The sequence below is a fragment of the Colletotrichum phormii genome, assembly GCF_030913505.1.
Source record: "Colletotrichum phormii strain CBS 102054 chromosome Unknown BDP81scaffold_1, whole genome shotgun sequence".
NCBI classification, from domain to species: domain Eukaryota; kingdom Fungi; phylum Ascomycota; class Sordariomycetes; order Glomerellales; family Glomerellaceae; genus Colletotrichum; species Colletotrichum phormii.
In genome coordinates, this window is record NW_026851443.1 from 547,437 (window position 1) to 570,963 (window position 23,527).

The 23,527-nt window shown below is 55.5% G+C and overlaps 8 protein-coding genes across 8 annotated transcripts; 5 read left to right on the forward strand and 3 right to left on the reverse strand.

The window, feature by feature from the left end:
- Positions 1 to 64: 64 nt before the first annotated feature.
- Positions 65 to 1,397, forward strand: BDP81DRAFT_306603 (uncharacterized protein; the record flags this gene model as incomplete). Its single annotated transcript, XM_060583291.1, has 4 exons — positions 65 to 261; positions 426 to 685; positions 783 to 965; positions 1,060 to 1,397. 4 exons carry the CDS (start codon positions 65 to 67, stop codon positions 1,395 to 1,397), a joined length of 978 nt encoding a protein of 325 aa, XP_060451351.1.
- Positions 1,398 to 1,482: 85 nt separating this feature from the next.
- BDP81DRAFT_2173 (calcineurin-like phosphoesterase) lies at positions 1,483 to 4,405 on the reverse strand. The gene is made up of 4 exons (XM_060582734.1): positions 3,745 to 4,405; positions 3,005 to 3,594; positions 2,028 to 2,944; positions 1,483 to 1,975 (listed from the first exon to the last, which is right to left on the reverse strand). The coding sequence occupies exons 1-4, from the start codon at positions 3,911 to 3,913 to the stop codon at positions 1,951 to 1,953; spliced, it is 1,701 nt and encodes a 566-aa protein (XP_060451352.1). The 5' UTR covers positions 3,914 to 4,405; the 3' UTR covers positions 1,483 to 1,950.
- An 896-nt stretch (positions 4,406 to 5,301) lies between these two features.
- On the reverse strand, positions 5,302 to 6,339 carry BDP81DRAFT_456373 (short-chain dehydrogenase; the record flags this gene model as incomplete). The annotated part of the gene is made up of 4 exons (XM_060593160.1): positions 5,302 to 5,416; positions 5,471 to 5,603; positions 5,657 to 6,040; positions 6,096 to 6,339. The coding sequence occupies 4 exons, from the start codon at positions 6,337 to 6,339 to the stop codon at positions 5,302 to 5,304; spliced, it is 876 nt and encodes a 291-aa protein (XP_060451353.1).
- A 640-nt stretch (positions 6,340 to 6,979) lies between these two features.
- On the reverse strand, positions 6,980 to 9,836 carry BDP81DRAFT_412442 (trimethyllysine dioxygenase). Its single transcript, XM_060589217.1, has 10 exons — positions 9,604 to 9,836; positions 9,340 to 9,531; positions 9,131 to 9,148; positions 8,976 to 9,042; positions 8,779 to 8,839; positions 8,620 to 8,707; positions 8,449 to 8,557; positions 7,752 to 8,391; positions 7,605 to 7,676; positions 6,980 to 7,547 (listed from the first exon to the last, which is right to left on the reverse strand). The coding sequence occupies exons 1-10, from the start codon at positions 9,639 to 9,641 to the stop codon at positions 7,468 to 7,470; spliced, it is 1,365 nt and encodes a 454-aa protein (XP_060451354.1). The 5' UTR covers positions 9,642 to 9,836; the 3' UTR covers positions 6,980 to 7,467.
- A 1,660-nt stretch (positions 9,837 to 11,496) lies between these two features.
- On the forward strand, positions 11,497 to 12,660 carry BDP81DRAFT_388251 (uncharacterized protein; the record flags this gene model as incomplete). The annotated part of the gene is made up of 1 exon (XM_060587078.1): positions 11,497 to 12,660. The coding sequence occupies one exon, from the start codon at positions 11,497 to 11,499 to the stop codon at positions 12,658 to 12,660; it is 1,164 nt and encodes a 387-aa protein (XP_060451355.1).
- A 3,059-nt stretch (positions 12,661 to 15,719) lies between these two features.
- Positions 15,720 to 17,177, forward strand: BDP81DRAFT_477181 (methyltransferase domain-containing protein). Its single transcript, XM_060594810.1, has 2 exons — positions 15,720 to 16,447; positions 16,532 to 17,177. The coding sequence occupies exons 1-2, from the start codon at positions 15,846 to 15,848 to the stop codon at positions 16,821 to 16,823; spliced, it is 894 nt and encodes a 297-aa protein (XP_060451356.1). The 5' UTR covers positions 15,720 to 15,845; the 3' UTR covers positions 16,824 to 17,177.
- Positions 17,178 to 17,191: 14 nt separating this feature from the next.
- BDP81DRAFT_401426 (uncharacterized protein) lies at positions 17,192 to 18,442 on the forward strand (the record flags this gene model as incomplete). The annotated part of the gene is made up of 1 exon (XM_060588808.1): positions 17,192 to 18,442. One exon carries the CDS (start codon positions 17,192 to 17,194, stop codon positions 18,395 to 18,397), a length of 1,206 nt encoding a protein of 401 aa, XP_060451357.1. The 3' UTR covers positions 18,398 to 18,442.
- Positions 18,443 to 18,871: 429 nt separating this feature from the next.
- BDP81DRAFT_466932 (uncharacterized protein) lies at positions 18,872 to 19,297 on the forward strand (the record flags this gene model as incomplete). Its single annotated transcript, XM_060594445.1, has 1 exon — positions 18,872 to 19,297. One exon carries the CDS (start codon positions 18,872 to 18,874, stop codon positions 19,295 to 19,297), a length of 426 nt encoding a protein of 141 aa, XP_060451358.1.
- Between the last annotated feature and the right edge of the window lie 4,230 nt (positions 19,298 to 23,527).

Below are 23,527 nucleotides of genomic sequence, written 5' to 3' on the forward strand. Positions count from 1 at the left end.
CCTCCAACAACTCGGCTCCCAACTCTCCTCGTCCATCTCCTCCAACCCAGACGAGACAGAGACAATGGCCTCGGCCTCGTCCAAATTCGCCCTCAATGAAAACGGCATCCCGCCCTTCGAGTCCCTGCCCCTCGGCAAAGACGACCCGCGCTTCTCGGCCTGGGGCTTGTACGGCGACAAGGACGAGCTGGGGACGCTGAATAGATTGACTGACGAGCGCGTCGCTGCTGCTGCGCGGGAGGAGGTTAAGACGGGGGCGAGGTAGGGAAGTCCATTTCTCTGCTTTCGTCTCACTCCAAGCAGCATCATCGTCATCACCATTCCCGTGAAGTTCGCAACACCAATCCCTGAACTACAACGAACCAAGATGAACCCTTGGGGTGTAAGATGGACAAATCATAAGACTGACTGACGACATGACACAGAATCTCCCTAAATTGGCCCCTGACAGCACAATCCACCCCCTTCTTCAACCGCCGCGCCTTCCACCACGACATTTACCGCAAGCACCCGCGCTTCGTAAACGACGACGAGTGGACCTTCAACTCGCAGTCGTCGTCGCAGTGGGACGGCCTCCGGCACTTTGGGTACCAGAAGGAGGAGAAGTTCTACAATGGCGTCTCCATGGACGAGGTCCACGCCGTGGGGGAGGATGGGAGGCGGTCGACTGTGAATGGGATTCAAGGTGAACCTTTCCCCTTTTTCTCCCGCTCCCCCTCCTCTTCCCTCCCTATTTCTTCCTGGGAATAGGATCGAGTGAAACTGACAACCGCCCAAAAAAGCCTGGCAAAAACACGGCATCGTAGGCAGAGGCATCCTCGTAGACTACCACACCTGGCGCCTCGAGCAAAACATCCCCTACGACCCCTTTGCGCGGGACTCCATCCCCATCGCAGACCTCCAAGCCTGCCTGAAAGCGCAAGGCACAGAGGTCAAGTTTGGTGACATACTCATCACCCGCACAGGTATCTCCCTACTCTCCCTCTTCCCACACCCCAATCTCCCAACATCTCCCCATCAAAACCCCCCAAATCCTCTTCTAACAAAAACCCATCCTAGGCTTCACAGCAACACACGCCTCCCTCCCCCCCTCAACCCTAACCTCCCACCTCGCCGCAACCCCGCAAACCTTCTCCGGCGTAGCCCAATCCGAAGACGCCCTCCGCTGGATCTGGTCAAACTTCGCCGCTGTCGCAGGCGACCAACCGTCCTTTGAGTGCTGGCCCCACCGCGACCCGCAACACTGGATGCACGAGGTCCTCCTCGCCGGCTGGGGCATGCCCATCGGCGAGCTGTTCGACCTCGAAGCGCTGGCGGCGCAGTGTAAGCGCGAAAAGAGGTGGAGTTTTTTCGTGGTGAGCGAACCGTGTAATGTTCCTGGCGGGGTTGCGAGGTAAGCATCTAGAGTCCCAGTCCCCAGTCCAACAGTCCCCTCCTGTATCTTGTTTGACTTTGTGATGAGTCTGATTGCTTTTGGCTAACATGGCGTGTAAGTCCGCCCAATATTCTGGCCATCTTTTGAAAAGTCTGGTCGGGTTCTCTAGTCACCGTACACAAGACTGCCTGACGTAAGCGAATGTAAAACACTTTGGTGGGAATGAACGAGACGGAGGTGAAACATTTACTGCCAGCTTGAAAGAAGCAAGATTGTCGAGGGTGTCTGGGGAGGTATAATCAATACGGTCACTCAAGAACTCATGGGGACTTGTCCTGTCCAACCTTGTCCTCTGTAATTCAACCTACACTGTACACGATAGCCTATGCGTTAGCACATAATCAAACACGGCCCCGAAAGACGCAGTCGTGAAGTTGAAATACTTTAATTGTATTCGTATGCCAGCTTTCCTAGCTGAGCTAATTTGTTGAAACAAACCAAGCCTTGACGCCCTAGTGTGCTATCATCCGCCGCGGGCCTTCTATCGCCAACACCTCTGCCCCAAAATTGCCGTCTCATCCCTTGTGACTCTTACGGTCGCTGCCAACATGTCAGTGAAAGGAACTCAAAGGGGCGTTGCACAAAAACTCACGTGCTCAATCTCCTAGACAATTGCTGCAACTTCTTGTCGTTGGCCGCATCCTCGGCCGCCTTCTCGAACGCCTGCTTCCGGTCCTCATCTTGCTGCTTCACAACCTCGTCGTGGCTGGGGGGAAGTCTCTCGTTTTGCAAATCGACCTTGCGAGCATCCTCGAATGTGTTGATGGCGTTCTTGATACCCTCGGCACCCAGCATCAGGGTACCGGCAGGCAATCTACCACCAGAGACGGTCTTCAACTCGGTGACACGCTCAGACTCTTCGCGCAACACCTGGAATACACGCGAAAGACGACCGATGGCCAGGATTTTGTTCTTGATGGCCCGTCTCTTGTACTCAATCGACTCGGGGTCCTGCGAGGCGCCGGAGAGGGGCGGCGACATGGGGCCGGGGGATGTGGACGAGGGGGTGGCATCCTCCTTGAGCTCCTCCTCCGAGCACGTGCTAAGAATGGCGATGAGCATATCGGTAATCTTTTCACCGACAAAGGGAAGAGACCAGGTGAAGACGTCCATGAAGTTGGGCAGCCAGTAGGGGTGGGGCGTGCAGTTGAACTGCCGAATGTTCATGACGTTGTTCTCGTACTTCAACACGGCAGCCTTGTTGTTGTAGACGTCGAGGTAATTCGGCGCGGAGAAGATGGTCATGACACTGGGGAAACCCGTGGTGCGAGTCTTGCGGTACATGCGGTAGCCGGCGTCTTGCGCCTCGTGGGCACGAATGACGGAAAGAAGGTTGTTCTTCTCGAGGAATGCGCATGCGGCCGGGTATGAGAAGAAGTAGGAGCATCCGCGAACGTGGTTGTGCAAAAAGTAGTCACTCGTCTTTTCTTGGCCAAAGTCCTCGAGGGGATCGGCCCAGAGTATGTCGCACATGAGGCCCTGAGTGGGAGGCTCGCGGAAACGGTCAATCTGGGAGGGCATTTCATTAGCTGCGATGCGCGTGTGTGGGGGGGCAAGAGCAGTACTCACGCTGCGCAAGTCGTCGAGTGTGTGAAGCTCCGGGCTCAGACCACCGTGGATGCACAGGAACTGCTTGTTCATGACAGCAGCCAGGGGCAGACAGCAGAAGGAGTCCATGCAGGCTTCGTAGATAGCCTCGGAGTACTTGTGCTTGCACTCGAGCTTGAAGGTGAAGTAGTCGGTCAAGTGGCGACACTCGTGGTTGCCGCGGAGCAGCCAAAGGGTCTTGGGGTAGTGGATCTTCAAGCACCAGAGATACAGGACGCACTCGATGGAGAAGTAGCCTCTATCGACGTAGTCACCGAGAAAGAGATAGCGCGTCTCGGAGGGGTCGCCTCCGACTTCGAACAGCTTCATGAGATCGTAGTACTGGCCGTGGACGTCACCGCAGACGGTGATGGGCGCATCCATCTCGAGCAGGTTGGGCTCCGCGCGGAGGACCTCGGTACAGGTCTTGAGGATCCATAGAGCCTGCTCCTCGGTCAAGCGACCCTCGCGGTAGAAGTGCTGCTTGAGGAAGTTGATGTTGGGCTTTGTGTGGGTTTCGTCCTCGAAGAACTGCTCGTCAGAGGGCGTGAACATGGCGGGGGCCTGGACATCTGTGGCAAGGAAAATGAGGTTAGCGCCGACAAAGACCTGTTAGACTGAATTGCCTCGAGACGAGGATATTCGTGGCGGTCCAAGACTCGCGATGGACGGCGAGGCTGGCGGGGAGCACAGCAATAGCGTGGATGGAGTATCAAGCGTACCTTTGCAGACTCGCTCCATGGTGTTCACCTGGGTGCCATCTTCCATGGTATGAATGGTGAAGTCAATCTCGGGCAAGGGCTTCTTCTCGCGAATGGCGCGGATGGCATTGTCGACCTGCTGCTGGGTGCGGCTGCCGTCGCCAGGCGTGCTAGGAGCCTCGGGGTCCATGGTTGCTGGTGATGTGTGAAGCGGCGAAATCGAAAGGGGTACTAATCGGCCGGGGGGGGGGTATCTATGATGGATACGAGGGCACTCGGGTGGCAGAGAACAGAGCGGTGAAGGTCGGGTTAGGCGAGAACCAGCTCTGGATCAAGTCGCGATGGGGGGGGCCCTGCAAAGAGGCGAGCTGGGTTGAAGCGAGGTCGTTGGGCACGAGAGGACAAGAGACGAGGCCAGGCTTTGCGATGCGATGCGAGGGGTAAAAATTGAGGTGAGAAAGATAGGGCTGAGAAGGGGGAGAGTTGGGTGAAGGGAATTGGGACGGGATGGGATGCACTTGGACAGGTCCAGTGTGTTCAGTGTTTGACAGTCGTCAGTCTCCAGTTTGGCTCGCTACGCGGGCACTTTACTAACGCTAGGTACTAAGGTACGGGAGGCGCACTCACTCTCCCGCCTTGAGGTACCTCTAGGTAAGGTAATCAGTGTGATACGGCATCCCTAGTAGGTATCAATCCAGGGCATTCAGGGTGCTGGTGCTGCTCAAGTCCATCACCTCAGACGAATTGGCAGGTGGCAGACGCCAAATGCCCGCGGACGGACACTGAGGCTGCGAGTACATCCCACCCGCACCCATGTCAGGTGAGGAATGAAGTACCCCAACTTGACCCCTCTCTTCCGTGGCTCGTGTCTGGGAGGCGAGAGGCAGCCACAGGCGCCCACCTCAGTTGCCTTTTCTGCCCCTTCCCCCCACTTCCTTCCACCAAGGACGGTACGTACCATCATGACCATTAGCTGGACCCTTTTCTTCCAAGTTCCCTTCCATTTCCCCTCCCCCTCATCCACAGATTCCACAGTGGTGAGTGCACACCCACAGCACCAGCACCAGCAAAAAGCAAAGCACTTTTTCCACTTCGCTTCACCTCCAATTGCAATGCATGCAGCACCAGCACGGTTCACCTCGGACTGGGCCAGCCAAGAATGGAATATCACGACGCGCATTGGACACAATCCGCCCGCCTGCCCCTCCTCCGCGTTTTCTCACCACACGGGCCAGCACCCGGTGAGATATGATCCTCACCGGCCCAATCGTTTTCAAATGTCTGTCATCATTCAACCGTCTACGCTGGCTTTCTTTCTACCTCTATCCGGTCTATCGGCTGCACCTCTGTTTATCGGCATGGCGTCCCTGAGACTCGACCTAGAAGGTGCTCGCAGTCTGCTGTCACTGCAGCATTCGAGCCAATGACCTCGATACGCAAGCAAGCTCGGCTTATCGGCCCATCACGCAGCCTCCGAACCCCTTGCTCGCCGGCCAACGTTTGCTCCAGGCCAGCCACGGCACTCTTTCCATCTTCCATCTTTATGGCATCCTCATGGGTATCATTGTCCTTCGCTTCTCAAGGCAAGCAGTAACCTCCGTCAACGACAAGATCGGAACCGGTGGTGTACGAGGCGGCGTCCGATGCCAAGTACAGATATGCGCCCTTGAGCTCGCTGGGTTCTCCCTCGCGTCTGTTTGACAAGTCAGCCTACAAACTCATTCCCTTCTGCATCTCGGCAACTTACCCCATTGGCGTCTTGTTCCTCCACTGCTTCTTCGACTCTGCATCGACAAAGGCAGTAATCTCAGTCTTGATGTATCCGGGCGACACCGTGTTGACGCGGGCGAAATCGACCCATTCAACAGCCAAGCTCTTGCCTGGTCACTTGTCAGCCCCGTTTGGTTCATGTCAACCAGACTGCAGCACTTACAAAGGTGGACGACAGCCGCCTTGGACGCATTGTACACGGCTTGCTCCTGCGGGATGTTGACGACGTGAGCGCTCATGCTGGCGGTGGCGATGAAGCTGCCGGTGGTGAAGCCTTCGAGCTTCTTGCCTTCGAGCGTCGTGCCCTCCTTCTTCTGCCTGCGGAAATGCTCGCCAGCAACCTGGGCGCAGTACACGGTGCCATTGACGTTGACGGTCATGACCCTGTCGGCAACGTCCATCGGTCCGTCAATCAAAGGGCCCTCCTCCCATGCGATGCCCGAGTTGGCAACAAAGATATCGAGGCGGCCGTTAAATTCGGACACGATCTGCTGAATGGACTCTTGAACGGCCTGGTGGGAGGTGACGTTCACCGGGTACGCCTTGCCTGCGGAACGATTAGCAACACGACTTGGACGTCTTCGTTTGGCACCTCCACGCACACTTGACGCCGTACTCCTTCTCAATCTCGGCAGCACGGTCCAGGGCCTTTTTGTTGCTGTTGTACCAGATGGCAACGTTGGCACCCGCCTCGGCGTAGGCATGGGCGATTTGCAAGCCGATACCAGCACCAGCTCCAGAGACAATGGCCGTCTTGCCCTTGAGAGAAAACAGAGGCAGCACACGAGTGCTTTGCGGGGCCACGGTGGCATCGTGCTTGAAAGCACCGTCCTTCATATCGGCCATTCTTGCGACTGTCGTGGAAAATGGCTGGAATCTCGCGGGGCTGCTGTTGCTGTTGCTGGCGGTTGCGGCTCGAGGAACACAGAGGACTCGGGGCCGCGAGACCGCAGCGCGAAGGACGTGGCGGAACATATTTAACAAGCGTCGACAGGGAGGAATATTGCCGCAAGAGGGACTCTTTTTTTTCTTTGCTAATTCACTCAAACAAGGTTCTAGGGAGAAAGCTTCACCGCACTCTAAAGATAATGAGGATTCCACTCGGCGATGCCCACGAAGCGGCCCCCTCGAGGGAGGAGCTAATACTAATACTAGTATGGCCGGCGCGCCGCGGCAATGAGTCCCTGGCTCATGCGCCGGAACAATCGACAGCGAGGTGACGCTGTGGGGCTCGAGGGGAGGTTCCCGGAGGGGGGAAGCTGTCTCTACTCAGTCACCCATGCTGTGCCGCTCCACGCTAGGACGGATGGAGGGGTCAATGAGAGCGGCAGCAGCCAGTGCGGTGTCTCAAAGCCGTCATTGACCCTGAAGACGGCCACTAAGGATATGCCTATGCATGGCTGCCGTCGTCGCAACATGCCCTTTCCAGGCTTCTGCTGCATGTCTCATGTGTTCTTCATCCTCGGTCGTCGCCGGGGGGGGGGGGGGGGTTCCAGAACTTCCAGGTTCTTGTGGGGGGGGAACCTGGTGCCATGGGGTCCCGGCCTTCGGGGCGATTCGGGTCGCATTGTTCCTGGAACTGGGCCGTGTCCAAGTTTCTCAAGATGCGAAATGTCAATTCCAGTGTCCACGGCTGGTTTGCTCAATGGACCAAGGTCCTGAATCGCGGGGGTCATCGGGGCTAAACGCACATCCCCCGCCTTGACTCGACTGGCGCGCTTCTACACTACAGCCGCTTTTAAAACTACAGGGGACATCGCGGGGGGCACACGATGGACATGAGACCTGGGCTGCCAGAAACGAAACGAAGCCAAACCGGCGCGGGTCGTCGGCCAAACGCAACGATTGACGATTGAACGGATGAAATTGATTTCAACGGTTTCCTCTTTGCGCCTTTACTCGCGAACCATTTGCTCCCTTCACATGCCAATGCAACCCTACCCAAAAAGTTTGACACCTTGTCATGCGTTCCGTCTAGCCAACAACCTGGTTCAGGACCTGCTCGTGAGGGAAGTTTGTGTTTCTCCAACGGGAGACAAAGTCGTCCCGGTTGACTATGACGGTGTCAGTTGCATTCGCTCGTGTAGCTGGACAAACTCGAAATCACTCACTATAGGCACCGGCGATGCGTCTTCTGCCCTCAAACGCACTCCTACCGTGCATCACACGCCAGTTGTCAAAGACTGGACAGACAAAATTAGCATTTGCCTTGTTTTTGTTTCAACGCAAAGAACATGACATGGGGGGCCACCACTCACTCAAAACCTGGCCGGGCTTCAGTTGCCACCAAAACTCAACGTCGGATCTCCGGAGAATGGCATCCCACTTGCGCGCCGCCGCGTACCACTCCGTCGGCGAAACGTCGTCGGAAAAGGGCACCACGCCGCGGTCGTCATTGTTCCACCGCACCCGGTGCAGCGTCCGCGTCTGCGGGTCGACCTCGAGCACGGGGTACCGCTTGTCGGGGGAGATGGTGATGCCCTCGTTGCCGCTCGCGTGCCAGGGCAGGCGCACCTTGGCGAGGATCTCGTACGCGGCCGGATCCTCCTTTTGCAGAATCTGCGCCGCGTAGAAGGCGTCCACGAGGAGTGATTCCCCTCCGAGCTTGCTGTCTTGGGGGAGCTCCTGCTGCTGCTGCTCCTTCCCTGGCGGAGGAGCTTCGTGGGAGAGCATGTGGAAGGCTTGCAGGCCGGCGGGGTCGGTGAAGTAGGTCGTGTCCGTGTGCGCTGGGAGGGCGATGTTGGTGTAGGCCGTGTCGGCCATGGCGAGGTCCGGGACGAAGTCGTAGAAGCCGCCGTAGTGCGTCTCGCGGATGAAGGCGATTCGTTCGAGGACGCGCTGTGTTGGGGCTGGGGTGTCGTAGGGGGTTCCGTCGACGAAGGCGAAGCCGTATTCGCGCTATTAGGTGTCAGTCCATTGTTCACCCCATGGCGGTAGAGGACGTTGTTTATTTACGATGAGTTTTGTCAACTTTGCGACGCCCGAGTCGTCGTTCTTGGTCATGAGGTGGTTGTACTCGACGACGGGGCGTCTGGAGCCCACGTCGGAACCCCAGAAGTGGTAGCTGTGTGTGAAAGTCAGTGACTGGTGCGATGTTGAAGGGGCTTGGTGAGGTAAGTGCCTTACTTGACTTGCTCTGGACTCCGGTGGTCATTTTGCAGGTAGTGCTTGATGAAGTGCCAGGGGTAGAAGCTCTCGTGGCCGTCTTGCCCCCCTAGTTGTGCGCATCATTGGTAAATTTGGGGTCTTCCTCAACAGAGTGAGAGGGGGTTGAGTTGCACCTACATGTCACTTTGATACCCTTTTCTTCAGACTTGATTTCAGAGGGTCGGATGTCTTGGCTAATCTATAGTTTCGTTGCCACCGTTGCTGTTGTTAGTTGGGTCTTGGGACGACGACATTTCGCGGGAGAGGGTTAGGTTTGCCAGCAGCAAAGTAGTCACGAATGTTGACCAAGCGGGACGGGACAGGCAGGGACTTACGGCGTATGTGTCAAAGTTTCGCTGCGTGGTATCTTGGTTCACGCATTTGCTGCATCGACAGTTGTCTCTGGTACGATGGAGGGTTGTGTTAATTCAGACAAAAAGATTGACGGGATCTAGTACTTTGGTTGTTATGATGTGGTTGGCGGACGTACCTTAGCCAGAAATGGGGGCTGCAGTTGGGAGAGCTTGTGTTAGTTGAGGTTGTTGTAGTATTATGCGAATGTCACTTCGTGAGTAGCCGGTCGGCCGGAGCCGGAGCCGGAGCCGGAGCCGGAGCTGCGGTCGGGGGAACCGGGGGGCGGGGGAAAGCAGGCGGGAAAGCAGGTGGAAGGCGGGGGCGGGGGTAAAGACCCGGACTTACAGCGTCGATCTACGGGTAGATACACCCGTCAGCCCGTCGATTTGCACGCCGTCGTTTACGACTTTTGCGTTGAGCTGCGGCTGGCGGGCGGCGGCGGTTGCGGAGAGGTGTCTACTCGCGGATCCGAAGGTGCCACATGTCGTGAGGCGGGGTGGTTGTGGTGCTGATGCTCCGAATGCAGAAGCGGCACGCCTACGGTGGAAGATTGGTGTGAGACTTTCACGTGTCACTTGTGTTAGGTGGGAAGGATACCAGACTACATACCTCGCGGCTCGGGGTGCGATGGTTCTCCAGGGGAGCATTTTTGGAGTGCCTTAACAGACGAACTGAAGGGGCAAGTGTTGGCTCTCAATTGGATGGGGAGGGTTCCTGTGGGATTGAACTCTGATAACGGGCCGAAGAGGAGGGTGGGAGGGGAAAGATTGAGGATAAGGTAAGGTAGAGTTGGAGAGAAAATGAACTCTGGGAAAATGGATGGGAATTTGGAAACCGGGGGGTAGGTATTTTGGGTTGGTCGTTTGAGAAATTCAATGCGACGAGACGGGATCTCGGGGGATCGGGAGGGGCTCTGCCTAGTAGGTACTCTAGTCTGGGGAACCTGAGAAAGCCGAGAACAGGCGGGATTTTTACCGCTAGAGATGCTGAGGCGGTGGTTTCTTCGGGGCGTTGACATCAGCTGATTGCCCCTCCGTACCCCTGCTCGACTCCCTTTGTTGAACAGATGGACTCCATTGAGGTGCCCTGAGAATGGATTGTGCCTCGGCTTAATCAGTCCACCAATCGACCTGTTGTCAAACAAAGTCTGGCGGTTCCGAGTGGACATTTCGAGCATGCTTTCGTCCGGATTCTCCCTCAGGCTCGACATGTTTGATTCACCGTCCCTCCCAGAACCCAAGGCGACAATGCATTCTTCGTGGGGGTTCAGCTCTCGATCGTCATAGTCGAGGCGGCGGCAATACCGCACGATCATTCTTCACCCATATGCACGTGGCACGGCATACGCTCCGGAGCGCAAGTGCAGTTCCGTGTGCGACCCGGCAGCATCAACATCCGGTTCCGGCTCCGGGGTCCGGCCCCATTAACCCCGAGCAACCCCCAACCGACACCACCCGAACCCGGCAGCTTATTCCGACAAGGCCGCACTGATACACGGGCTTCTAGCTCTCTGACAGTCAGTGTTATATTGGCAGTTCCTCCGCTGCTACAGGACTCCTTGGTCGACGGCGCACACACAAGTCTTTCCAGAAAATCTCGCCACGTCGTCAAGAAAGTATGCCTCGCTTCGCCCAACGCGTTTGATCGCCCTTTATCCAGACCGTTCTTCGAGGCCTTTCTTAGAAATTACACACCTTCAAAAACCCGGACAGGTGGGATTTAGCCCAGGGGTCCAGGGGCGCACAAACACCATAGCCGCCGTGACCGTTCTCCCGGGACAGCTATTCTCACCTGCCTCATCGACAACCACCCGATTTCCGTGTCCTGGTACAACTATCGTGGCATCCGGGTCCCGTACCCAGACCCTCTCAAGAAAGGTCAGGGGAATACAAGCGCCAGAGTGCCACAATCGGCCTTCACTCCAACCTCCTTTGCCCGTTTTGGTCGTGCTACGAGGCGTTGCGGGGTACAACGTGCATCAGACCCTCACGGCCGTCCACTCACATGACCTAGGCGGCGCCGAAACAACGGTAAATTGAAAATCTAGTTCCTCTTTTCCTTTGTTTGTGTCCCGCTGTCGTCTCCTGCAGGTTTGGCGTTTGCTGTGTTGGAGCGAGCGGCGTTGGGGATTATCAAGTGTTCGCGCGTAGACGGCTCGTCTGATTGGTCGCGCTTGGCGACGACGGAGGGGGGGGCGAACATCGAAACCCCCCCCGTCGTCGCGGCAGAGCATGTCCTGCGGTTGGTCAGATGCCTTGAATGGAACCAACGGTGCCGTTTGTGAATTAGTCTTGTCTGCAGGGAGTTGAGATATTCATATAGCTATCATGATGTCCTTCTGCGTACATGTTCAGGTCGAGTGGTATTTCCTTGAGTTGTTGGTCTCTGCCTTGGTTGGATTTCCTTAGATATTACGATATCTCTCTCTCTCTCTCTAAATCTCTTTAGTTCTCTACAACCGCACTCGTTTGGAGGTCACCTTCTAATCTTTTTATACACAACATGGCCTCATATAGGAGCTGGCGGAGGCTATGCATAATAATCTGGTTCATCTACACCCAGAGCTTGGTTTCCGGACTGCAAACCACACCCCTCTCGCCGCCATCATCTAAACCTCATAATTCCAACCAACTTACACCAAGAGCAACATCACGAGCCGACGCCAGCTGCCCCGTAAAAGGCTACACGGCCTGCGGCAACGGCCTGGCAGACTACTTTTGCTGCTCCAGCGAAACAACATGCATGGTACTCGCAGAGAAGACCACCGCCTTGTGCTGTCCAAAGGGATCTTCATGCGACACCATCTCCCCCATCACCTGCGACGTCACCTTGCAAGATGTAATCGAGAACCCGACGAGCCCGATCCACACCACCAGACTGAAAGAGTCTCTACCACTATGCGGATTCAAGTGTTGTCCGTTTGGGTATACCTGCCGAGACGGTTCTGCCTGCGTCTTGGACGACGGCCAGGAGCAAGAGGGGTCTCGGACTTCCAGCACGTCAGTCTCATCTACAAAGACAAGAACAAGGACCGCTACAAGTACGATTCCAACAACGGCTACCCAGGCAGCGACATCGACGACAACCGTCGAGACAGTTCCAGCTGCCTCGCCAACACCATCCGCAAACCCAGGCGATAACCCCCCGACCCCATCAGCAGTACCTCCCACCTCAGAAACCGAGACCCCCGCCGCCGCAGCCGCCTCCCCGAGAACCTCGACATCAGGCGTCATCATCGCAGGCACCACCGTCGCAGCCATCGCCTCGGTAGCAGGCCTAACATGTCTCCTCTGGTTCAAGAGACGCTCCATATCCGAAACCGTCGGGTCCGCAAAGTTCCCCCGCCCCTGGCAACAGCTCCGCGAGCACGGCTCGGACCAGGACGTCTCGCTGCCGCGGTATAGCTCCCCACCGCCGGCGTACGCCGTGGAGATGAAGCCGCCGTTGGCGAAGCCGTATACGTGGAAACACTACAGCCCGGACTCCTTTGGCCGCGATCGCTACGACGTCGACGACGGCAGCGTCCCTGTCCCCGTTTCTGTTGGACTTGCTCTCGCCGTCGAGTTACCCGCCACGCCGGTGTCCTTTAGCCAGTGGCGTGTTCGTGAGGAGGGGGAGGCGACGAGGCCGCGGTCTCACTATGAACCTTACCGGCGTCCTTCATAATTGGAAATGTCTTTCCATAGGAAGACTTGTTCTTGTCTTGGGTGGTTCGGCGTTCTTTCTCAATAGACCAAAAATTGGTTTACCGTCTTTTCTTTGTGTTGTAAGGTTTGCGCTTGTCGAGCAAACACTTTTTATGAGAGATATGAGACACGTTTTCTGCACACTACTACGAGATATAGGGAGGAAAATCTAGAATAGGATCACGAGTTCGTCTGCCTACGAGTATGAACCAAAGCCTTCTCGCGTCTTTCATGCAGATGGTGATATAGTCCGGCCCATCGTGAGAGTGATCCTAGGAGAAGCCGTTGAAACTCAACTGGACTGCAAGAAGCCAATGTGCACTACTCCAGTCATCTCGAATATCCAAAAACCAGTAGAATAGACATCAGCTCGAACAGTAAGAAGAAGCGCAACCTTATTCGCTCGTTCCCCCTTCCCCCCTCAAAATGCCTCGGCCGACGAAGGATAGAGTCATCCACGACTACACCGCAAAGATCCTCCCCAAGGCAATGATCCTCACCCTCGTCATCTTCACCGTCGTCGTCCTGGTATACAGCCTAGGCGAAAAGGCCGCCGTCCCCGAGGATGCCGCCGTCGCCCTTGCCAGCATCGTCTTTGGCTTCTCGGGGCTCTGGCTATTAGGACACCTAGTCATGTACTGCCGAGGCGCGAAGGCGATCACGCCTCCGCCTCTGCCTCTGATGGGGATTGCAACTGGGGTAGGGGCCACGACGATGGCTGTTCCCTCCGTTGCGCAGGTTCCGCAGGAGGCTGTCGGGATTGCGGTGCCTCCGGCGGTTCTTCAGCAGCAGCATCAACAGGTTTATCGGCCCCAGAATAATCAATACCGAGAGTATCAGCAGCCGAATGGGTTCCCTCCGCAACTTCGTACTCACTCACAGCTCCAGGATCAGTCTCACAGGGAGGTTCTGCCACCGCAGCAAGAACAGCAGCACCGTTCACGACGAGAAGACGAGGTAATTGTGCTACCAGATCAGCGTGAGCAACAAGAGCGTGAGAATCGAGTCCGTATGCGCGAACAACAGCAGCGAAAACAACAGCAGCGAGAACAACAACACCGTGAGCAGCAACATCGTGAGCAGCAACAGCGAGAACAACAGCGCGAGCAACAGCACCACAGGGATCAGCGGCAAGCTCATCAAGCAGAAGCCGAAGCGCCGGTACAACCAGAGCAGGAGAAGCAGAGAAATCACGAGTCCCATCGAAGACTGACGAACCACAAACCATACGTCGAAAAGCCGCCTTATCCCGAATCGGCCCCTGGATCATATGAAGTGCCACAGGAGGAATACAGTAAGCTAGAACAACAACACGAAGATCAATGGAGGCAAAAAAAACTACAGCAGCAGCAGCAGCAGCAGCAGCAAATACAGCAGGCTCACGATATGGCCCATTTGCAGGAGAATATATGGCCAAGACGGCCAAACGTCCCCGGGAATCTGCCCGCTCCGGTCACGGTCCCAGGTCTTGTTCAGCAAAGACAGCAGCCGAAGGGACCCAGGACTATGACAGGGAGACCGCCCGAACCCCCTGAGCGCAGTTCCAGCCTCCAGAACTCGCTCCCTGGAACGTCGTCCGGAAGACATCGCAGCTCAAGCTTGACTAGTTCGCGGTTCAATCAGTCCGGTCAGCTAAGGAGAGGAGCATCGAATCGTCCGAGGCCTGCTCGGGTTGGTCGTTCCGAAGACGGCACTGAGGCTGTCGGTGAGCGAGGTCGTTCACGGGTAGATCGCGGGCGCCCAGACCCATACCAAGATATCGAGCCGGAGCCTAGGTCTGCTTCAACCAGATCGACGAGCTTGGATTCTGCCACTCGAGCATCTCTGAAGGTAAATGTGGCCCCTGAAAGCTGGGAGAGCTCGTCATGGGCTAACTCAGACCAGCCCGCCCCCTTGAACATTGCGAAAGGAGACAGGCCACCATCCGGATACGAGAGACCGATTGAACAGTCAAGAGATATTGGAGACCACGTCTTTCTTCCAAGTCGACGATCCAGCCGGCTCGAATCCGATCCACCGGGTGGAGGAGCGCAAGGCCAGGCCGGTGCCAAAATCAGGGTGCCGAGTATCCAATGTACACCTGCAACGCCACCGAACCAGTACGCTACTACCGTTCAGTCTGCTCAAGGTGAGGTATGTGATCGGCCCCCCAGTGCTTCTGCCTCCTCTCCTTCTTCAGCTCGATCGCCTCCTCCTCCTCCTCCCCCCTCTGACGCCCGGCCAATGGGTCCGCAAACCTTTGGGGCGATGGGCATCCCCGACGCATGCGAATCACCAACATTGAGGGACAGCCTGACCAAACCTCTTGCCTTAATCAAGCGTCTTTCAAAGACTAATTTTCGTTCCAGTGGGTCTGACAGTCATAGGAAGTCCAGTAATTTTGCTACGGACTTTCAAAGCAATGTCGTCTTCATGCCAAACTACAACTTCGCGGCCAGTGAGCTTCTTGATCCCCAATGTGGTGAGAATTCGAGTCTCCCTTTCTTACAGACATGTGAGAGAGACGAGCAGAGGATGATATCTGGAGAGGAGCATGCCGACGGAGGTGACATAGTTGTGGTCTGCAGCTCGGACGACGCGGGGCAGTGGCTTGTTAAGTTTGTGGAGTTGACAGAATCATCCTACGAGACTGAGTGATGTAAGGGAATGGAATTCTTTCGTCGGAGCGCGCTTTTGTTAGATAGACCTTGTTCATGCGGAAGATGTCACACTTTTCAATTTCATAGCTACCGTATCTCGAGTCCGTCCTGGGTGTTCATAAGGGGGTAAGTGACTCCGGAACCTCTTCCCCGCATCATTCTCTGTCCCGTCCGAATCAAGATGTCTGAAGGAGGGGCTCACTACACAGCGAGTGTTCAGTTCTTGGAGATTTGAGTTGTCATCTGTGAGTGAGGGGTAGATGGAGGCCGGAGCCCCAGGAGCCCATTGCCTCCCGCCACAACCTGGGGTGCTCGACTTTTACCCGCCACACCCGCCTATCAAGAGCTTAACCCCAATATATTGCCAAACCCAATTGCATGAAGCACTCACGAAGAGAGCAGAGGTGTTCGGAGACCACGGGGTTACTAATCTGTCACGTAGGAACATATTGCAGAACTCAACCTTGAGAAGAACGGCGATTATTGAAAACATCACCAGCCTGTTACAAACGAATGAACGCCCAACATGGCAGAACGACAAGCATCCAACGAGGCCTCATGGACCAACACGGTCTACGATCTCAACCGCGGCGACATTGACGTCGAGCGTGAGCGCCTGGCTGACAACCACTTCAAAGTCTGGCTGCCCCTAACCGTCGACCTCCTCCCTCCGCACATCCTCTCGCATCTCAAAGACGAGGACAGAGACTGGGCGCCTCGAATTGCAGATGTAGCAACGGGAAGCGGCGTCTGGCTGACATCCCTTGCCCAAATCGTCCCACAGGGCTCGGAGCTCTACGGCTTCGATCTCGACGGGCTCAAACTGCCTCAGTCGCATAGATCAGAAGTGTCGTTTGATTTCATGGAGCACGACGTCCTTGAGCCGTTTCCGGCAGAGCTCAGGGGCACTTTCGACCTCGTCCATGTAAGACTACTCGCGCTGGGGCTGAAGAAGGACGACTGGGACGTCGCTGTCACGAACATGCGCGAGTTGCTCGTGCCGGGCGGCTGGCTTCTCTGGGAGGATATGAGTGACCTGTTCATCAGGTTCTATCCGCTGAGCAGGGCGTATGAGGAGTTCTGGTGGGTTACTATGCAGCATGATGCGAAGGTAGGGAGGGACAGATTGTGAGTAGTTCCCACCGTCGTTGCCTTGCTTTATCCCTTTTCGCGCCGCCAGTCATGAGAAATCAATGCTCACACTTCCATTAGAATGCCGATGGGCCTGCTCAAAAAGTTTCAGAAGCTTCGGTTTCAAACTTGCGAGCAAAAGATTTTCAACTCGTGGGCTGCAGATGATCCCGTTCGAGAAGAAGCTACCACGGGCATCATGCGTCTGATAAGACCTTCGTTGGCGTCCATAGTTGAAGACGGTGGGGAGGAGACGGTCCAAACGATGGAGGATGTCAGTCGCATTGAGACAGAATTGAAGCGTGATGTGGAAGAAAAGGGGTGTCGAGTTGGCTTCAATTTCGTGTGGAACTGGGGACAGCGAGCTCGATGAGGTTGGATCTATCTCACGATCTTACACTCACCTGGTAAAGAGAGGCTACTCCATCATCTCGTATCTACTTGCCTCATCTTTGGTACGCTACAAGGATGCCTCAGGTCAACAAACGAAAAGCCCCCACGGCCTTTGAAATATTGAGGCGCACAGTGCCTCTGAATACTGCACATTACTTTTCTAGCCACAAGGTCTGTTTGATAGGAATATGCAAGGAACCGAACACACCGCAGACTTTGACTACTTCAGACGACTACTTATCACAACCTACAATCAACAATTCATTTAGTTTTCTACAATCAAAAATACCACACCACTGCTAATCGAATCCATTCATCCCGCCCCTTGAAGCACTTGAAGTTCTCACGATGCTGCCGCTTCAATTGATAGGCATTTACAGGTATTACAAGCAAGATACCGATTCAGTCGCCCGATGGCTCGCCTCGACTGCCAATGCCTGCGGCTACCCTGCTGATCTACTGTCCAACTCAGTTCCCGGGTCTGGAAAGACGTCCGAGCAGCCTTCTAAAGGCGGGCGTTTGAAGGGCAAGGAGAGAGCCAAGGCTCGCGCTGCCGACAGAGGAAAGAAGGGATCGAATGCGGAAACAACGACCGAGGCGAAACACATCATCGCCATCAAGGACTTCCTTCCACTAGCGACCTTCATTGCCGGTCGCCAAGATCCAGCCGTTTCCGTGCCTGATGTCTTCTCTACCACGATCGATCGCGTTATCCGCCTCCGGTCTGCGTTCGCTGGTCATTTGAGCGATGGCGGAGCTCAGCCAGATTCTCAGTCCGACGAACAGCATGGATACTTCGTTGGTGTTCTGATGGCGGTTAGAGAGGCGTTACGACCGAATATGGCACCTTCAAAAGCAGAAGACACCGCAGCAGATGCCGGTACAAACGCCATCGACGATGCGCCCAACGACCCGGCCAAAGATCTTGGCAACAGGTTCGCTGCTTTGTCTGTTGGCGAGCCGTCTGAAGCGTTCATCGAAGCATTCCGCAACGCGTCACATGAGAGACCGAAACCACGCGACGAAGACCCCGTCTCTTACGAATCCGAGCCCCAAAGTTCACCGGGGGATGCCATGTTTGCCTTTTCGGCTCTGGCAAACGACCTACAGAAAATCAGGGCTCAAATCAAGAGTATCTGGGTAAACCATTGTGATGGCACTCTGGATCTCGCTTCTGCTGCCGTAGCTACCACTGCAGCCACGTCTATTGCTTGTGGATTGATCGAAGAGGTGGCGCCTTTATTAGACGCGCAAGAAGGGGGCGTCTTCGGCTTTCTGAACAACTTCTACCTGGCGCAGTGCATTTCGAGGGGATTCGATCCAGAACAGGTCCGCCTCCAAATGGACATGAACAACTCCAACTACGACACATACGACATCGCCGACCAATGCTACCTCATCGCCTCACATGTCATGAGCAGCTTCGTTCACGCCCTTCATCCCAAAAGGCTTCCACTGGTCAATGAAAAGATACTCGGCACTTACGACCCTTCCAGCAACCTTGCCTCCAAGACGGGGGTGGAGAGAGGAGGGCCGAAGACAGGATTCTTCTGATGGACTTTTTCCTGGAGCTCATTACCGTGATTCGAATGGTTCCTGAGTACCCAGTCGAGGATGAGTTCCTGCGCGAAATGAGACTTTTCGAAAAGAACTCAAAGACCGTCTCCTTTTCGCTCATCTTCGCTGGACAAGTCTTTCTTGACATTCATCACACGATGCGTGCCGTGTCGCTACAAAGCTTTGTGGCCATGATGAATGAGCTTACGATCACGAGGAAGTCTCTAGAAACTCACCTGGAGTTCCACAACAGCTTGGAACTCAAGACTTGGCCTACTTCAAACGACTACCGGATGCAAATTCTTTGCGCAAGAATGAGAAGAATGGATAGAGATCCGGTATATGAGGGAAAGGCTAAGGCGTACACGGAGATGGGCTTGCCTATGCCTGCGGCAATGCAGTCTCATCGCATCATGATCTACTCCCCTGTTATGGCCGGTCTCTACCTCTTCAGCGGGGACAGATAAGAACATGGCCGGTGGCAGTCTCGCCCCCGAGGACCTTACCCTGTCGCTAGTTTTAGCTCTGCACGCCGAGTCTCTCGAGATGGCCTTCCCGTGGCTGTTGATGCATCGCGGCTGCTGGAGATTCCTCCGAGCGGTAAAAGAACACTGCGATCCTTTGCTGCGGGAGCTATGCACACATGCTTCTTTGACGAAGGAGGCCAATTTGCCTTCTGTGGTCGGCTTCATTCTCAAGGCTGCTGCAAAAGGCGTTGATGGGGGGTTGCAGGACAAGAGCCTGTTGACCGCCGCGGCGGAGGTCTATAACGGCTCGCTTAGCACCAAGGCAGGCGGCAGCGAGGCAGGCAAGACGGCGCTGGAGGTTGCGCGTGGGTTTGGATTGACCATTGACTACGAGTTTGCCGCTTCAACTTCTATAACGACGAGTGTCTGATTGTAGGGTGGGTTGAGGGTCAGTACATCAAATGTCAAGGAAGGTACTGGTCATTTCACGGCATGGGAGGAAGTCGGACGTTTAGAGGATTTGATATCTCATGCTGGAAAGACTTGTGTTGGAAAACAGGTAGATGATGCTATATCCCTTCGTCAGGATGTATTACTCCTCGGCGATCGGGAGGGCATCAGTTCTAAGGTACTGTGTGCGCGGGAAGTCATACGAAGAAAAACCAATGTAATTTTACTCGAGCCTGATGGGAAATCGCAGCAAGCGCGCGGTAACTGCCGCTTAGTTTCGTCTATGGCAAGGTTCTACAGTTGATGACGATGTCTCTGATTCTGCCTGTGAGTGTAGCAAGAAGTTCGAGGACGTTGTTCGCGAGTTGTGCTGTGTAGGCTGGTCTAAGGTCGAGTGTAGTCAACTTGATCGATGGTGAACATATAGACGTTGCTTGGAAGAGAAAGAGTAGAGCCGTCGAAGCGGAAGGCCAAGCCTCGATCGTAGGTGGCGTGCCGCCTACCAGCACGTCCCCTACAGAGTAGGTCGATAGGCCTCATATGCCAAGTTCTATGCCGCTCAGAAGCTAGACCATGGTTCGGTTCATGATGTGTCAGGTCTTTATCTTCAGTTGAACGAAACAAATGTAGGAAGACACTCCGAGCGCGGAGAAAAGCGGCGACGGCAACCGGCATCGTAATCTAAGTTCCGTTGTCCGGGAGGTCCGGGTTCCGGGTGGGCTTTTATCGCCAATGCGACGGCCCGCTTGAAGTTTTATACACCCCTCGTGACAACTAAGCACCTTCGGGAGGCCGGAAATTGAGCAGCTCGGACAACGCAAATGGGTGACGAGACCATATGCTGGGCCTCGCCGGACGAATTCCCACAGGAAAGAGTCAAGTCGCACGCCCACTTCCTTAGAGCTTGGCCTTTACACCGTGCTCTCTCTAGCTACCTAGCACATCAAATTACTTACCGCAAGTCACAATATGCTCTCACAACTACCAGCCATACAAGAGAAGGAGAGACAGAGCCTAGAGGAGGTGGGGGGGAAACCACGCAACTCGGTAAAGCGTCAGTGCAAACCCTCACCAGTCCGAGAGCCCGCAAATGACAACACAGCCAAAGTTGACATAGCCGGAGGTCATTGCTTCTTCCCGATAGCAGATAATTGGGAGAGAGGGGGCAACTCGGACCCCGCCGGGCATCCGTCGAAATGCCAGCGCGTGAGTTGAAAGGCGTCAGTGCTGGTGATTGCATGACAAGAGCGGCCGTGAGCGGGACGTGATCATTGCGCTGTTCATCTCCCGGCTGGGCTAGACAGGCTAATTGGTGAAAGCTCACAATGACAGGATATTGCCCCCTCTGACCGTGTGTGTGTACGTTTGTGTGTGTGTGTGTGAGTGCGTCCGAGGTTCTCACGGTCTGGGCGGTATCGCGGGCGTTGTGGGAGCGGGCAATGGGTCCCGGCGGGAAGATGCCTGGTCGGCCTGAAAGTCTCGACATGTCAGACATGCTCAAGGTCTGGACTTTTTTTTTTTTGAATTTGTTTTTTGAAGATATCTGTGCTGCAAGTCTGACGCCATGGCGGTTCTGCCATACAGAGAAGGAAGAGAACGGGCATGCTACCCTCCAGCGAGCCTCACAGCGGGCAATATCCAAAGTTGGAATCGTCATGAGGCTGAAATGATGGGCGACATCGGGGTTTGAGAAAAGAGCCTCTTTGCAAGGGCCCAAGTGCATGGGCCGGAGCGATCATATCCCATCGAAGAGCCACGAGTAGCCCTTGTCGGGGGCGAGAACGCCTTTTCCTTACCTACGATGAGATGAGGCCATCGCGATGCGATGCGATGTTTCTTCACTATGAGGCTCATAGCTTCCCCAACCCACCCCTTCGCTCTCAGACGAGAAGCCACATTTAGCAAAAAAGAGCCACGAAGATGTTCGCGAAACTCGCTTTCCGATCTCCCCCATCTCCGCGGGCGCCCGAAGAGATCACTCGCATCCGTCCGTCGGTTCGGCGCCCGCTACCTGACTGATCCCCCGGATCCGATTATCATCCTTTCCAGGAAATTCCAGCCAGCCGTAAGCCATCTCACTCATCTCTTCGTTTGCTCGGACGACAGCCAACCAGGGGGGGGCTCGTTACTTAGAGTCTAGACAGCTCCCTTTCTCATCCACGTTGCGCCACGATGGGCAGCAGCCCGCCTCTCTCTCTCTCTCTCTCTCTCGTGGCGCGGCGTCTTTGCGCGCGCTAACAAGCCGCCTTGTGGGCATGGCAATCTGGCAGCCTTGAGAGGTGCCATCCCAACTTTTGATTAAACACGGTGGTTAGCGGTGGACTGAAGTAGTGCTCGGCCGCAAAAGAGGGGGGCGTGGAAGATACGAAAGGAGAGAGAGAGAGAGAGAAAGCCCGGACTTATACTGGGCTCGGACCCGGAGGCGTGGGCTGGTGACGGGGACGGCCTCTGGATAATCAGAGACCGGTTCGCTACTACACAATCGTTCCTCATCTCCACGGCGTGTGTGCTCTCTGGTTCAAATCTCCGCCCGTACATCCGTCCAACGCCTGTGCAGGAATGAGTGACTGGAGAGAATTGAAGTCCCCGTTTCGAGTCAGGCGTTGCTCTCTCTACGAGAAGTTGGGAAGTTGTAGGTAGCAAACTGCCATGTCTCGCACGAGCATCAAAGGATCATGGGCACGAGGGTTCCTCGTCACCTGCTCCCAGCCATGTCCACAGCCACGACATGTGGTGCAAGGTATGCCTCATTCAAAGGTTGAACAAGAGGCGGGAGAGAATTCGCTACTAATACAGGGTTCTGGCCCGACGACCCAACTGAGTCGCGACGACGGATTCGAACGCGTGGAAGGAAAATAGAAGGCTTTCAGCTAGAAGAGCTACCGACACCTTTTTTCTATTGGGAGAGAGAGAGAGAGAGAGAGAGAGAGAGAGAGAGAGAGAGAGAGAGAGAGAGAGAGAGGCTGGCTGGGAGACTAAAGACTGGGTGGCTTGGAGATTTTGGTTGTGTGCCCCCGCAACCAGCAGTTTAGAGCTTTCCGAGCTGCCGGATAGGAGCAACGGGCTCGCAGCAAGAAAGAAAAAGAAAAAGAAGAAAAAAAAAAAGCATGGACGGTGGGAAAAGCTGTAAGCTGTTTGGCTGTTTAAACCTCTGGACCAACCTGGGGGCGTCGTGGTGCTGAGCTGGGGAGCTCTGGACGCTTGCGTCGCACAATTCTTTTGGCGGCGGCTGGTGGCTCTCTCTTCGTGACCACGCTTTCCAGTGGGCGCCAGCGTCGCAAACTGGCGACGGGCGTGAGGCTAGCGAGCCTCTAGCCTCCCGTAGTAGTGTACAGATGAGCATGCTAAGGCACAGTACACGCACTTGAGGGCAAGTACCCTCCTTTCCCATGGCTTCATGAGGACCTTGTTGGCTGGCGGTCGCAATGGAGCTAAGGGATCGTTGGATCTGTAGAGCGGGTGTGCTGATGCGTGACCGTTGGCAAACGATATCTCAAGGGCCCAAGGTAAGTGTGAGGTGGGAAAAGGGGCACCGAAAGGAGAAGACGAGAGATCGGGGACGGGGACGGGGGATCCACTAATTCTGCTTGGTCCGGCGGTTGGCCGGTACGGGGTGCGGAGGGGGGAAGATAGTCGGTGCGGACGCTGATAGGTGCAAAGTGAACGAGCCGGAGGGGTGGAGGAGCACGAGGAGGGAAGAGGTGCAAACTGACCTATCCTGTTGGCCGGTGCGACTCTACGTTGGGGAGGCGAGAGAACCTGAAGACGATCTTAACGGGCACGCATTAAGTTTCCTTCAGGGAAGCTGAAGCAGGTAGGTCTGGGGAACGGGTGGGAGAAACGCGGCTGTTGGGCTCGCTACTGTTGCACCGAATGCACACCCCTTTTTTGTCCATGTATGCGTGACTTTGCATCCATCCCCTTATTTCTTTTCTTCCCCCCCCCCCATTTGCATGTCTGCCTTCTTTTGGGTTGTGGAGGCGTGGGCGACTTTTCTAACCGTTTGCAGGGGAGTTGAAGGAGATGCAGGTCCGGATGGGGATACAGAGGCCGACGCGCTGGAAGGGGGCCAAAGGGGGCCAAAGGGAGCCAAGACTTGGAGGCTCAAGGGCTTTGGGGGGGAGGCTTTTCCTTCTCACGACCTGATCTGCCAATGACATGGCGCTGTAAGGTACATTCTGTCCTGGCACTGGCACTGGCACTGGTACTG

Bases quoted from the DNA above. Each gene is read 5' to 3' on its own strand.
- BDP81DRAFT_412442 (XM_060589217.1), bottom strand. From the start codon at position 9,641: ATGCTCCCCTGGAGAACCATCGCACCCCGAGCCGCGAG. The intron at 9,532-9,603 runs GTATGTAGTCTG...CTTCCACCGTAG, and splicing joins ATCGCACCCCGAGCCGCGAG to GCGTGCCGCTTCTGCATTCG. The intron at 7,677-7,751 runs GTGAGTGGTGGC...TTGTCTGTCCAG, and splicing joins GAAGCCCGGCCAGGTTTTGA to TCTTTGACAACTGGCGTGTG.
- BDP81DRAFT_2173 (XM_060582734.1), bottom strand. From the start codon at position 3,913: ATGGACCCCGAGGCTCCTAGCACGCCTGGCGACGGCAGCCGCACCCAG. The intron at 3,595-3,744 runs GTACGCTTGATA...TCCTTGCCACAG, and splicing joins CATGGAGCGAGTCTGCAAAG to ATGTCCAGGCCCCCGCCATG. The intron at 2,945-3,004 runs GTGAGTACTGCT...ATGCCCTCCCAG, and splicing joins CACTCGACGACTTGCGCAGC to ATTGACCGTTTCCGCGAGCC.
- BDP81DRAFT_477181 (XM_060594810.1), top strand. From the start codon at position 15,846: ATGGCAGAACGACAAGCATCCAACGAGGCCTCATGGACCAACACGGTC. The intron at 16,448-16,531 runs GTGAGTAGTTCC...CACTTCCATTAG, and splicing joins AAGGTAGGGAGGGACAGATT to AATGCCGATGGGCCTGCTCA.